This window comes from Scyliorhinus canicula, chromosome 6, assembly GCF_902713615.1.
Source record: "Scyliorhinus canicula chromosome 6, sScyCan1.1, whole genome shotgun sequence".
In the NCBI taxonomy this organism is placed as follows: Eukaryota; Metazoa; Chordata; class Chondrichthyes; order Carcharhiniformes; family Scyliorhinidae; genus Scyliorhinus; species Scyliorhinus canicula.
In genome coordinates, this window is record NC_052151.1 from 134,621,323 (window position 1) to 134,636,878 (window position 15,556).

At 44.9% G+C, this 15,556-nt stretch overlaps 1 protein-coding gene across 3 annotated transcripts in view; it reads right to left on the reverse strand.

Annotated features, from left to right (window-relative positions):
* The window catches only part of apoba (apolipoprotein Ba), an 81,639-nt gene that overhangs the window by 25,870 nt on the left and 40,213 nt on the right, over nt 1-15,556 (reverse strand). For all 3 annotated transcript variants that reach the window (XM_038800179.1, XM_038800180.1, XM_038800181.1), the window contains 3 exons: nt 12,268-12,446; nt 8,831-9,030; nt 4,461-4,603 (listed from right to left, as the gene is read on the reverse strand). In XM_038800179.1, coding sequence (XP_038656107.1) covers nt 4,461-4,603; nt 8,831-9,030; nt 12,268-12,446 — 522 coding nt within the window. The remainder of the gene's footprint in view (nt 1-4,460; nt 4,604-8,830; nt 9,031-12,267; nt 12,447-15,556) is intronic.

Here is a 15,556-nt window from a genome sequence, read left to right on the forward strand (position 1 = left end):
GAAATTCAGTTGCACAGATAGATTGAAGAAGTTGGGATTGTCCTCTTTGGAGAAGGAGAGGATTGAAAAGAAATCTAGTAGAGGTATTAAAAATTATTAGGCGTCTGGATAGCATAGATATGGAGAAACTGTTCCCTTTGGAAAATGGATCAAGAATCCGGTGAATTTAATCGAGGACACTATTCATAAAGCCAAGAATAATATATGCTTTATTAATAGCTCTCTCTACCTGTCTTGTAACCTTCAATAATCTTTGCATGTATACACCTAGGTCTGACTGTTCCTGCACCCCTTGAAGAATTTGGCTCCTTATTTTCTATTGTCTCTCTATGATCATAGAACATTACAGCGTAGTACAGGCCCTTCGGGCCTCGATGTAGTGCCGACCTGTGAAACCACTCCAAAGCCCATTTACACTATTCCCTTATCATCCATATGTCTATCCAATGACCATTTGAATGCCCTTAGTGCTGGCGAGTCCACTACTGTTGCAGGCAGGGCATTCCACGCCCTTACTGCTCTCTGAGTAAAGAACCTATCTCTGACATCTGTCCTATATCTATCTCCCCTCAATTTAAAGCTATGTCCCCTCGTGCCAGACATCACCATCCGAGGAAAAAGGCTCTCACTGTCCACCCTATCTAATCCTCTGATCATTTTGCAAGCCTCAATTAAGTCACCTCTTAACCGTCTTCTCTCTAACGAAAACAGCCTCAAGTCCCTCAGCCTTCCCTCATAAGATCTTCCCTCCATACCAGGCAACATTCTGGTAAATCTCCTCTGCACCCTTTCCAATGCTTCCACATCCTTCCTACAATGCGACGACTAGAATGTGGCCGCACCAGAGTTTTGTACAGCTGCAACACCATGGTGCAGACAGCTGCAACCTGTTGGCTCCGAAACTCAATCCCTCTACCAATAAAAGTTAACACACCTACGCCTTCTTAACAACCCTCTCAACCTGGGTGGCAACTTTCAGGGATCTATGCACATGGACACCGAGATCTCTCTGCTCATCCACACTACCAAGAATCTTACCATTAGCCCAGTACTCTGTCTTCCTGTTATTCCTTCCAAAATGAATCACCTCACACTTTTCTGCATTGAACTCCATTTGCCACATGTCAGCCCAGCGCTGCAGCTTATCTATGTCCCTCTGTAACTTGTAACATCCTTCCGCACTGTCCACAACTCCACCGACTTTAGTATCATCTGCAAATTTACTCAGCCATGCTTCTAAGCCCTCCTCCAGGTCATTTATAAAAATGACAAACAGCAGTGGCCCCAAAACAGATCCTTATGGTACACCACTAGTAACTGGACTCCAGTCTGAACATTTCCCATCAACCACCACCCTTTGACTTCTTCCAGCTAGCCAATTTCTGATCCAAACTGCTAAATCACCCTGAATTCCATGCCTCCGTACTTTCTGCAATAGCCTACCATGGGGAACCTTATCAAATGCTTTTCTGAAATCCATATACACCACATCAACTGCTTTACCCTCATCCACCTGTTTGGTCACCTTCTCAAAGAACTCAATAAGGTTTGTGAGGCACGACCTACCCTTCACAAAACCGTGTTGACTATCTCTAATCAAATTATTCCTTTCCAGATGATTATACATCCTATCTCTTATAAACCTTTCCAAGACTTTGCCCACAACAGAAGTAAGGCTCACTGGTCTATAGTTACCGGGGTTGTCTCTACTCCCCTTCTTGAACAAGGGGACAACATTTGCTATCTTCCAGTCTTCTGCCACTAATCCTGTAGACAAGGGATACAAAGATGACTTAAAGATCAAAGCCAAAGGCTCATCAATCTCCTCCCTCGCTTCCCAGAGAATCCTTGGATAAATTCCATCCAGCCCAGGGGACTTATCTATTTTCACACTTTCCAGAATTGCTAACACCTCCTCCTTATGAACCTCAAGCCCTTCTAGTCTAGTAGCCCGAATCTCAGTATTCTCCTCGACAACATTGTCTTTTTCCTGCGTGAATACTGATGAAAAATACTCATTTAGCACCTCCCCTATCTCCTCGGACTCCAGGCACAACTTCCCACTACTGTCCTTGACTGGCCCTACTCTCACCCTAGTCATTCGTTTACTCCTAACATATCTATAGAAAGCTTTAGGGTTATCCTTGATCCTACCTGCCAAAGACTTCTCATGTCCCCTCCTCGCTCTGCTTCGCTCTCTCTTCAGGTCCTTCCCAGCTAACTTGTAACTCTCGAGTGCCCTAACTGAACCTTCACGTCTCATCTTTACATAAGCCTCCTTCTTCCTCTTGACAAGTGTTTCAACTGCTTTAGTAAACCACGGTTCCTTCGCTCGACCACTTCCTCCCTGCCTGACAGGTACATACTTATCAAGGACACGCAGTAGTCCCCCTCTTTTAGCACTTTCCCTGAGCTTATTGAAATATCTAAACCCCGGCACCTGCAACAACCATTCCTGTCGCTGCTCTATCCATGTCTCCGAAATGGCCACAACATCGAAGTCCCAGGTACCAACCCATGCCGCAAGTTCACCCACCTTATTCTGGATGTTCCTGGCATTGAAGACATACTTTAAACCACCTTCCTGCCTGCCGGTACACTCCAGCAACTTTGAAACCTTACTCATGACCTCTCTACTCTCAACTTCCTGTATACTGGAGCTACAATTCAGGTTCCCAATCCCCTGCTGAACTAGTTTAAACCCTCCCGAAGAGCATTAGCAAATTTTCCCACCAGGATATTGGTACCCCTCTAGTCCAGGTGTAGATCATCCAGTTTGTAGAGGTCCCACCTACCCCAGAATGAGCCCCAATTATCCAGGAATCTGAAACCCTCCCTCCTGCACTATCCATGTAGCCACATGTTCAACTGCTCTCTCTCCCTATTCCTCAACTCACTAGCACGTGGCACGGGTAACAACCCAGAGATAATAACTCTGTTTGTCCTGGATCTAAGTTTCCACCCTAGCTCCCTGAATTCCTGCCTTACATCCCTATCCCTTTTCCTACCTATGTCGTTGGTACCTATGTGGACCACAACTTGGGGTTGCTCCCCCTCCCCCTTAAGGATCCCGAAAACATGATCCAAGACATCATGGACCCTGGCACCTGGGAGGCAACACACCAACCGCGAGTCTCTCTTGTTCCCACAGAATCTCCTATCTATCCCCCTAACTATGGAGTCTCCAATGACTAATGTTCTACTTTTCTCCCCCTTCCCTTCTGAGCAACAGGGACAGACTCTGTGCCAGAGACCTGTACCCCATGGCTTACCCCTGGTAAGTTGTCCCCCACAACAGTATCCAAAGCGGTGTACTTGTTACTAAGGTATAAACATTCTTCCTACCAAAATGTATCACCCACAATTCCCCACATTGAACTTCATCTGCCACCTATCTGTCTACTCTATCAATTTGTCTGTAACCTTTTGAAGATCTACACTGTCTTCTTCACAGTTTGCATTACTTCCAAGTTTTGTATCATCCACAAGCTATGAAAATGTCTCCAGTACACCAAGATCCGGATCATTAATGAAATCCTGCATAGTCCCTGAGGACAATCGGCTGATCTCCATTTTTGAGAGAGAGCTGACTGCTGGTGATTTGACCTGAAGAGTCACCACATCTCAGGCAGAGCCTTCATGAATAACCTTAGCTGGTATGGGAATTGAACCCGCACTGTTGGTACCACACCCCATCATGAACCAGCCATCGAGCCAAGTGAGCTAACTGACCCTTTGCCAGGTCAATAATATTTAATTAAGGCTCCCAATACTAACCCCTGGGGATCACCACTACAAATCCTCCTCCAGCCCGAAAAATATACACCAAACATTACTCTCTGTTTCCTATTATTCAGCTAATTTTGTATTCATGCTGACACTGACCCTTTTATTCCATGGGCTTTAACTTTTCTCACAGGTCTAGAGAAGACTGGAAGATTTTGTAAAGTGCTACAGTAATTTTGATTCTTACTTTTTTGACATTCCAAGGATGCATCTCATTCGGTTTCGGAGCCTTGCCAATTTTAAGTACCGACAGACTATTGAACACTTCCTCCTTATCAATTTTTAATCTCCTGGAGGCAGAGTTTCCTCATCTATCTCCTTGGTCAAGCATACTATAAAGTGGAGGGGTAATAATCCTAGTAATGGCAAGTGAACAGGCTAATCCCTGATCACCTGGTGGACATAGGAAGTGTGGCATATAGCAACCCTTTCTCTGACCATGTTATTTTTAAAATTAGGGCGGAAGTCTATGGCCTCTTCCACCTGCGGGATCTTCCTCTCTCACCGAAACTAATGGATCTTTGTCCGCTGTGACAAGGCCATAAAATCCTGCTGTTGGTGTCTGCAGACACGACTGTGCTGGGGAAAGTACTTTATCCAACATTGATATTAATTGCCTTGACAAGTTGTAAAAGCAACTACTTGCCCTTGAAACAAGAAACAAAATGACTTACCTCTTCAGAAATATGTTTTCTGGAGGATTAAAATATGATTTTATTTTCTCAAAATCCACTGTCCCCAGAGCCTTCAGATTTCTTTGAAAGGTGTCAAAATGTGGATTATTTAAAGCAGCCTGTTGTAACCAGCTATTGCCAGCCTGACAAAAACAAAAACAGTATTTTTTTAATTATGCCCTATAAAAAGGAGAAATATTGGTACAGGTCTGACTACTTCACACTTGGTCTTGCTGAGACATGCACACTTTGTGCTGCCTGTTCATCGAGTCACAAATCACAGAAGAGGGCCATTCGGCCCATCAAATAAACTGCTCCCTTAGAACATTCCAATTAGTCTTATTCCCCTGTTCTATCCCTGTAGTCATGCAAATTTACTTATCTTAAATGCCTCTTTTAATAACTGATCTAATCTGATTCCACCACCCTCACAGGCAGGAGCTTCCAGGTCATTACCACTTAAGGTTTACAAATATTCTTCCTCACATTTCCCCCCGAAACTCTTGTCAAAACTTACCTTTCCACTTTAAGGGATTTAGTTTACATGCTGGCTTGGATTTTCATTGAGGCGGGAAGACTCAGGAAACTTTAAAAAATGGTGATTACAGAATTCCTGACATTATCCCGAAGCTGTCTGATTTCTGAAAGTGCTCTCAGCCAGGCCTCATTATGTATGCCTGGCTGAGAGACCAAGCATTCATTCAGCTTGCTGAAACAACTTTTGTTTTTATTAATTTTTACAGGATGTGAGCTTCGCTGGCAAGGCCAGTATTTATTGCCCATCGCTAATTCCCCTTGAAAAAGTGGTGGTGAGCTGCCTTCTTGAACCAATGTAATCAATGAAGTGCTTTTTGGAGAGAGAGTTCCAGGATTTGCACCCAGCTGTAGTGAAGGAATGTGATATATCCAAGTCTGGATGGAGAGTGACTTGGAGAGGAACAGGATGGAGAGTGATTTGGAGAGGAACTTCCAGGTGGTGGGGTTCCCAGGTATTTGTTGCCCAAGGAGGGAGTGGTCGAGGGTTTGGAAGGTGCTACCTAAGGACCCTTGGTGAGTTCCTGCAGTGCATCCTGTAGATGGTACACACTGCTGTCACTGAGTATCAGTGCTGGGGGGAGTGAATATCTGTGGAAGGGGTGCCAATCAAATGGGCTGCTTTATCTTGGATGGTGTTGAATTTCTTAGTGTTGTTGGAGCTGCACTCATCTAGGCAAGTGGAGAGTATTCCATCACACTCCTGACTTGTGCCTTGCAGGTTATGGATAGGCTTTGGGGAGTCAGGAGGTGAGTTAGTCGCCATAGGGTTCCTAGCCTCTGATTTGCTCTTGTAGCCACAGTATTTATATGACGAGCCCAGTTCAGTTTCTGGTCAATGGTAAGCCCAGGATGTTGATAGTGGAAGATTCAGTAATGGTAATGCCATTGAATGTCGAGTGCCGATGGTTTGATTCTCACTTATTGGAGATGGTCATTGCCTGCCACTTGTGTGACGTGAATGTAACTTGCCACTTGTCAGTACAAGCCTGGATATTTTCCAGGTCTTTCTGCATTTGGACATGAATAGCTTCAGTATGAGGACTTGTCAATGATTCTGAACCTTGTGCAGTCACCTGCAAACACTGCCACATCTGACCTTATGATGGAAGGAAGGTCACTGATGAAGCAGATGCAGATGATTGAGCTTAGTACACCATCCTGAGGAACTCCTGCAGTGATGCCCTGGAGCTGTGACGATTAACCTTCAACTAGCACAACTATCTTCCTTTGTGCCGGGTATGTCTCCAGTCAGTGGTGGGTTTGTCCCGATTCCAATTGACTCCAGTTTAGCTAGGGCTCCTTGATGCCGTGCTCGATCAAATGCTGCCTTGACGTCAAGGGCAGTCACTCACACTTCACCTCTGGCATTCAGCTCTTTTGTCCATGTTTCAACCAAGGATGTAATGAGGAAAGGAGTTGAGTGACCCTAGCAGAGCCCATACCGAGTGCCAGTGAGCAGGTTATTGCTAAGTAAGTACAGCTTGTTGGCACTGTTGATGACCCCTTCCATCGTTTTACTGATGATTGAGAGTAGACTGATAGGTCAAGAATTGGCTGGGTTGGTTTTGTCCTGCTTTTTGTGTACAGGACATGTCGGGGCAATTTTCCACAGTGCTGGGTAGATGCCAATGTTGCAGCTATACTGGAACAGCTTGGCTTGGGGCGCAACAAGGTCTGGAGCATGTCTTCAGTATATTGCCGGAATATTGTCAGGACACATAGCCTTTCCAGTATCCAGTGCCTTCAGCTATTTCTTGATATCATGTGGAGTGCATTGTATTGGCTGAAGACTGACATCTGTGATGATGCGGACCTCTGGAAGAGACTGAGATGGATCATCTACTTGGCACTTCTGGCTGAAGATTATTATGAATGCTTTGGCATCATCCTTGTTGGATGTGCTTCTACTGATGTGCTGGGATCCTCCATCATTGAGGATGAGAATATTTGTGCAGCCTCCTCCTCTCGTGAGTTGTTTAATTGTCCACTACCATTCACGGCTGGATGTGGCAGGACTGCAGAGCTTGGATCTGATCCATTGGTTAGCTCTATCATTTGCTGCTCATGCTGTTTGGCATGAAAGTAGTCCTGTAGCTTCACCAGGTTAACATCTCATTTTTCAGTATACTTGGTGCTGCTCCTGGCATTGCTCTCTTCATTGAACTAGGGTTGATCCCTGGTTTGGTGGTAATGGTGAAATGGAGGATATGCTGGGTCATGAAGTTACAGATTTTGGGGGTGGAATATAATTCTGCAATAGCTAATGGCACACAGCGCCTCATGGATGAGGCTGAATTGCCACACAACACGATGGAGGGTATCCTCAATGTCAAGATAGGGTTTCATCCACCACAAATGTGGTGGTCACTCCTACTGATACAGTCATGGACAGATGCATCTGCAGCAGGCAAATTGGTGAGGATGAGGTCAAATGTGTTTTTCCCTCTAATTGATTCCCTCACAACCTGCTGCAGACCCAGTCGAGCAGCTATATCCTTCAGGGCTCAGTCAGTAGTGGTGCTTCCAAGCCACTCTTGGAAGATGATGGATATTGAAGTCCCCCTTTCTGAGTACATTCTGTGCCCTTGTTACCCTCAGAAACTCCTCCCAGTGGTGGTTCAAAATGGAGCAGCACTGACTCATTAGCTGATTTTGGACGGTACATAGTAATTAGCAGGAGGTTTCCTTGCCCATGTGTGACCTGAAGCCATGAAATTTCATGACGTCCAGAGTCGATGTTGAAGACTCCCAGGGCAACTCCCTCCTGACTGTATACCACTGTTCCGCCGCCACCTCTGGTTCTGTGCTGCCAGTGGGACTGGACAGACCCAGGGATTGTGATAGTGGTGTCTAGGGCGTTATCTGTTAGGTATGATTCTGTGAGTATAACTATGTCAGACTGTTGCTTGACTAGTCTGTGAGACAGCTCTCTCAATTTTGGCACAAACCCCCAGATGTTAGTAAGGAAGACTTAGCAGGGTCAACAGGGCTGGGTTGCTATTGTCGTTTCCAGTGCCTAGGTCGATGATTGGTGGTCCATCCCATTTCTTTCCTTGTAGAATTTGCTGTGGTTTTAGATACACTGAGTGGCTTGCTGGGCTATTTTAGAGGGCATTTAAAAGTCAACCACTTGCTGTGGATCTGAAGTCACATGTAGGCTAGACCAATTGAGGGTTGCAGATTTAATTTTCAAAAGGACATTAGTGAACCAGCTGTTTCTTTTTTAATAACAATCAATAATGGCTTCATGGGCTTCGTTACACTTTTAATTCCAGATATTTATTGGATTCAGCTTCCACCATCTGCGGTGGCAGGATATGAAACAGGGTCCCAGGATATTACCTTGGGTCTCTGCTTCACCAGTCCAGTGACAATACACCTCCGCTTCCACCATCTGCACCCCAGAGAAAACACAAATTTACAGCTCAGGCTCTCTGAGTCAATTTCAAAATGTTTTGGTTCAAGGACTTTCAAGAGGTTCTATTTGTGCTGTTGACACGTTTAAGGGCCTGCCTCTGTACTCAGCAGCCTCCAGAGGTCTTCAAGGGTTGGTAGCTGGCCCAATTCCAGCCCATACTGCCTTTGTGGTTACTTTCTCTCGAGGTGGGCAGGTTGAGCCAGGGATTTTTGCTGACATACACTATCCACCTTAAAGATAAAAATCCAGACCCCCGCTATTTTTGGAACTTCTTGTTTTTATGCCAGATTTCCAGCATTTACATAATTTCCCTGTTAGTGGACTGTATTTGTAGATCATTTTCCAAAATATCACAATTTTGAGTACTACTAAGCAGAATATCACATATTCCCCATATTAAAATTCACTGTCTTACCTCCATTGATTTGTCCAAAATGTGCTTTAGATTCATATCAGTTTCTGGAAGTTGTTGATCGAATAATTTGTCAAAATAATTATTCACATTCGTTTGGTATTGAGACATATCAGGCATTTCCATGTTTCTGATTTTCTCATTAATTGGTTTAAGATCAGATGTTACTGCTGAGTCCCATGCAACTTGAATCTTCTTGTTATCTAAAAGTGTAATAGAGTGGAATAAATTCACAAAGTCAAGATCACAGGTCATTTGATGATTTTTAAACTGCTCTATAAATTTGTTTAATGTGATCATTTTAATATCACTGTATACTACAGCCTGATCATGACGAATAGCTCGCCCACAACCTTGCATTATGTATGTGTTATAAGCGGAGGCAGCTGACTAATTAAATCACCAGTTGCCTCCACTAGAGTGCAATTTTGGTAGAACCAGAATGTGAATCCAGAGTATGCAGCATAGAAAAGATCAGAGGAAGTCTGAACTTGGTGGATGTATTTAGGCAGCCTGGATAACCTTTGGAGAGGCAAGACATCCTTTAGGAGAGTTAAAGCACCCTTTGGGAGAGGCATGGCATCCTTTGTGATGGTTAAAATTAAAGCAAATTTATGCATTTTTATGCGCAAATTCATTAGAATTGTCAAGCTGTCAAAGAGCTGTCCAGCTGTTTAGGGACTGTTAGTTTTCCATGAACTGTCCAGCTGTCAAGGAAATGTTGAGTTGGCATGGAACTGTCCAGCTGTGAAGGGACTGTTATCGAAGTGTCCAGCTGTCAGGGGACTCTTAAGCTGTCAAGAAGCTATCCAGCTGTGAAGAAATTGTCAAAGAGCTGTCCAGTTGTCAAGGATCTGTCTGGCTGTTAAGGAGTTATCCAATTATCATGGGCATGTTAGGGAGATATACAGCTGTCAAAGCTACCCAGAAAGAGTCAAACCATCAAAGCTACCCAAGAAATGTTAAAATTATCCAGGAAATGTCAAACCTAAAAAGCTACTCAGGAAGTATCAAAGCCGTCAAGGAATTTTCCAAGGATACTCAATGAGTTTGCATGGAGGAGTTAAATACAAAGGATGGTGGGTGAGGGACATGGGTTGGCATGAGTTGACATAAGTTAACTTGGATGGGGCATAGGGAATTTGTAGGGCTGAAGAATTGTGGGCGAGAGCTGGAGGAATGTGTTTTATTTAATTATGTATGCATATATTTATTTATTTATTTAAATACAGAGCTGAGACACAGATGCAGGCCTTGCATCCAGACTGCCTCTTTAACCAGCAACCTGCATCGAATTGGAAACGTCCACCCTGGCTCCTCTTTTAGCCCACAAACCCTGATCAAAAATCCAACTGAAATCACCTGACGGGTGGCATGGTGGCACAGTGGTGAGAACTGCTGCTTCACAGCGCCAGGGTCCTGGGTTCAATTCTGGCCTTGGGTGACTGTCTGTGTGGGGTTTGCTTTTTCTCTCCATGTCTGCGTGGGTTTCCTCTGGGTGCCCCGGTTTTCTCCCACAGTCCAAAAATGTGCAGGTTAGGTGCACTGGCAATGTAAAATTTCCCCTTAGTGTCCAAAACATTTGGTGGGTTAAGGGGATAAGATTGGTGCATGGGCCTAGGCAGGATATCCTTTCCAAAAGGTCAGTGCAGATTCATTCTGCACTGTAGTGACTCTATGACATAGAAAATCGATCTAGGGATGAAAATCTAGGCCTAACTCATTAGTATTCAAAGGTACTCAAGGTCCATGAGCAGTCTTGTGGGACGCTTTTAAATGGGGGCAAAGTCAATAAATTATCCAATCAATTTGTGCTGGCATGTGCTTTGAGCCATTTTGAAGCCCAAACTCCATTAACATACAGCCAGCAAGCTGCAGGCACCAAGCAGGAATCTTGCTTCATCAAAACAATTCCAAGAGAGTGGGTAATTAGCCAGTTCTCAGATTGACATAAGCAACAGATCAGGCTGAGGCAAGTGGGTGAGTGATCCTGAGTGAAGTTGACTAAGGGGCCAGTGGAGCAAGGAGCTTTTTCAGAGTTTTTTTCCCTGTGCACACCAAAAAAAAACCACGTTTCCTGGATCATCTTTGATTGTCCTTGCATGATCATTTTAAGGACTGCAGATTAGGCTGCTCAATTGAGCAGAGTGTGCATGGCACATGTCCCACATTTTTTACTTGTTGCAAGTTGAACTCGACAACTGCCATCAGAGAGGCAAGTAGTATATTTCAAGAGTCATCGCTTGTTTCAGACAGACAGACTGTTTGCCTATTACAGACCTGAAAATTGCCTCAGGTGGGCCTTGGCCTTTAATGGACTGGGAAAAGTGACCACACTCACTCGCCCACCATCACCTCTGATTTTCAATTGCTTTTCTCAGGCACAAACTGATGGCCACGGTTATAGATTTTTTTCTTGAGTATATTATTTTGCCCCATTCTCGCTTCAGAAAAAGTATGGAAGGTATCGGGCGGGATTCTCCAGCTGCGCCTGCCCGGTGACCTTCACATGTTCCCCGGCCCACCCGTGACAATCTTGCACCGGGCGGGGAGGAAGAATCCAGCCCATTAATATTGGAAGAACAAATGAGACTATTCAATTTGAATAATTAGTCATACAACACAGAATCACAGAATACGAATACTACATACAGTCCTGCTTTCTTTTCCCCCTTCCCCTATCTGGTCTCCACAATTTAACAGTTGAAGCCAGGACCTTACAGTATGAGGAATTGTAGGCATAGCTCAATTTCTGTTACACTGGGTTAGTGTGACACAGATGCCATTTTGGCCATTGGTTAGGATTATGGTACTCTACATATTCTACATCAAAATACAGTAACAGGTATATTTACCTGTTGACTATATAATCCTAAATACTATTAAAATATACATTTATTAAAAGATTGGAATTCTACTATTTTAATTAATGCTGTAATTAGAATTTTTCCCATTATCCAGGATCCCAGTTTATTAAAACATAGGGAAAAGGCTACATGAAATGTTATAGCTGCCAACATTTTGAGGGAAAATATGTTGGGATTGATAGTGTTAGGTTGGAGATTTGTGCTGATGGTTCCTAACTATATTATGGGTAGGCTAAGAACATTCCCATGAGCCAAGTAAAAAAAGAAACACAATAAAGTCACTCAGCGGGATTTTCCGGCTGTTCTCGCCAACGGGAACTACTGCGGCCAACCCTCGCCACAGGTTTCCTGGCAGCAGGGAGTGGATTCAATGGGAAATCCAATTGTCAGTGGTGGGATCAGACGATTCCGGCGCTGGCCATTGGCAGGCTGCCTCCCTCCGCTGAGAAACTTGCTGCGGGAGGCATGTAAATTGCCCCCCCCCCCCCCCACTCCGCCCCTCACTACCTGCTTCAACTTCAGAAAGCCTTTTATAAAATAGTAGGTACAAAATAAACATTATTACTAGCGTACCGTATTTGTAATTAGTTTGGTATGAAGCCTTAAGGTATGGAATAGAAGCTTCTATATTGAATTCTGTAAATGATTCATCAGACGAATGCCGAATCTGAGTTCCAACATTTGTATTTATATCTAGTTGAGGAATGGAGAAGATACCCTGCAGCAAGAGATCTTTCTGTTCATTGTCGTACCTTTAAAAGGAAAATATCACAGGTTGAATTGGTATTTTCATTGCCATTATATCTGCATTGCTCCCTATGTTACATGGGGTTACCTCAATGATGGTTGATCATATCAACCCTATTTTCTGGATTTGGTAGGAGGTTTTATTTGGGCCAGTGGGGAAAGGACGGTACTTGCTTTTGGACAAAATTTGTTGTACATCCCTGGTTGCCCTTAAACTGAGTGGCTTACTAGGCCATTTCAGTGGGGGCAGTTAAGAGTCAACTGCATTGCTGTGTGGGTCTGGAATCACATGTAGGCCAGACCGGGTAAGGATAGCAGACTTCCTTCACCAAAGGAAATTAGTGAACTCAATGGGTTTTTATTACAATCATCAATTGTAAATACAAAAGTCATCGTTTGACTTTTAATTCCAGATTTTTTATTGAAATCAAATTTCACCATCTGCCATGATGGGATTCGAACCCAGGACTTCAGAGCATTAGTCTGGGTCTCTGGATTACTAGTCCAGTGACAATACCACCAAGCCACCGCCTCTCCCTCTTCTCACCACTAACCTTCCCCTGTTACTCAGGGGATTGGTGCTCATCACCATGGCTGCCTGAAGCTTTGTCTGAGTAGTTTTGTGGAACATTGGTTCCTGCAGTAGGATTGAATCTGAAGCACCTCACTCACAAGGCACGGGTGCTGTCACTGGAGCCAAAAGACCAGTGTTATTTATCCCCGCATTGTAAATTCAACATTTTTAAAGATTTGTATATTGCAATATATTTTTTTATATTCATCAAAGTATCAGATGGCAGTATTGTAAATTGATCATTTTTAGCTTTAGAACTGAATGCTAGCATAATAATAATAATCGTTATTGTCACAAGAAGGCTTACATTAACACTGCAATGAAGTTACTGTGAAAATCCCCCAGTCCCCATACATCGGCGCCTGTTCGGGTACACAGAGGGAGAATTCAGAAGGTGGGATTCTCCCATCTGAAGGCAGAGTGTTGACACCGTCCAAAAAAACTGGAGAGTTTAATGACGGCGTCATCGGACTGCTATGTGTAGTGAACCTCTACCCTACAGGAGGCCAGCACAGCACTGGAGTGACCCACACTGCTCCAGCTGCCGATACCAGCGTCAAATGAACGCCACGGGTCTGCGCATGTGCACTGCGACTGGCGTAAATGCGTGCATGCGCGGTTGCGTCCTTCTCTGCACCGGCCCCAACGCAGCATGGTGTAGGGTTACAGGGGCTGGCGCGGAGCAAAAGAGGCCCCCACCAGGAGAGGCTGGCCCGCCGATCGGTAGGACCCGATCGCGGGCCAGGCCACGGTGGAGCCCCCACACCCCCCCCACCAGGCCGCCCCAGACCGGATGAATGCCGAGGTCCCGCTGGGTAAGGCCAGATATAAACGGCGTCAGCAGACCAGATATGAATGGCGCCGGCGGGACTCGGCCCATCCAGGGTGGAGAATTGCTGGGGGGGGCCGCTCCGGCACCGGTGACCGGCAAATCGGCGGGCCGGCGGGACTCAGGCTTTTTTGGGCGGCCACTCGGCCCATCCAGGGTGGAGAATTGCTGGGGGGGCCACTCCGGCACCGGTGACCGGCAAATCGGCGGACCGGCGCCCGGGCGTTGTCGCGCGAATTGCGCCCAGCCCGACATTTCTCCGACCTGGCATGGGCTGAGAGAATCCCACCCAGAATGTCCAACTCACCTAACAGCATGTCTTTCGGGACTTGTGGGAGGAAACCAGAGCACCCGGAGGAAACCCACGCAGACATGGGAAGAACGTGCAGACTCCGCACAGACAGCAACCCAAGCGGGAATCGAACCCAGGACCCTGGCGCTGTGAAGCACCAGTGCAAGAACTTGCCTGCCTAATATAGCAAGGACTGAATAAAAGATGAAGATCTGGCCAAAAACATGCTTGAGAATGAGCCTCAGATGGCTCCATTACTGCACACTGATAGTTTCTCTGAACATATGTTTGCTTGTAATTTTTTATGAGTGAAATTGGCATCTTAAGGCCAAGTTATTTTAAATTGCAAGCAGTACATTTGTGTTGTTGTTCTTAATTCCATTAAGTATTTGGCTGAGACCTTACCAAGTAAGTTCACATAGGATCTTGCAACTGAAACCGAGAGGAGGCCTTCAATCACTTGGGCTGGACAGGATGGACTGGATTTTCCAGTTCCGCAGTGGCGCGTTCTCCCCAACGCACGCAACACGCCATTGACCGCTGGTGGGATCTTCCAGTCTGCTGAAGTCTATGGTGTTCTGCATGGCTCACCTGCCTCAATATGGGTAAGGGCGGAAATTCCCACCCTATGTCTGAAGTATCCGTCTTCCTTTTTCTCATTAGTTATTGATAAGAATGTTATTACTTTCAAAATTTTGCGTTTTCTTTGATATATTTTTTTAATTTCTAAAATTTAACCACAAATTACCATCAAATTTCTCTCATCAAAGAAGAACGCCATTGCCTTCGATGTTTTCAACCTTCATATATTTTTAAAAGCTACTTTTTTTTCACAATTCTAACTAAGACTGCTATTTGAGTTCTCAGAGGCTTTTAGATTTAGTTTGATCACAATTGTTTGGTCTTTTGGCATTAGTAACACTGGCATTAGTTCAGTAATTTTTAAATAACAAAGAAATAGATGGATTCTCCACTTCACAACACAAGAACTGAGAATTGCAATCGGGCGGAGAATCACATAAAATAGAAAAAAATATCCCGCCGCCGAATCTGGCATCATGCTCCGGTCCCTAGCTGGTGGCAATATTGGCCCTCAGATCCATGTAAAACTGTTACTTTCATGAATTTTAATTTCATTAACAGCTTGGGTGCTTCATGGTCCATGCCTCTGTGATGCTCTGCCCTCTTAGGCATAAGTGTCGCAGGCGCGAATTAGTTCAAGAATTTACAAGGTGGGGCCTGGGTATCATGGCTGCAGAGGGGGAGCTGGATGCGATAAAATCTCTGAAAAAGCCTTAAAGGCTGTTGAGCTTGCTGGCGGTAGCTACTAGGGTTGGGGGCATAGCATGGAACAACTTGTTGCCAGGTCCATGGACTCAGGGGGCTGGATTCTCCAATTTTGGGGCTATGTCCCCATGCC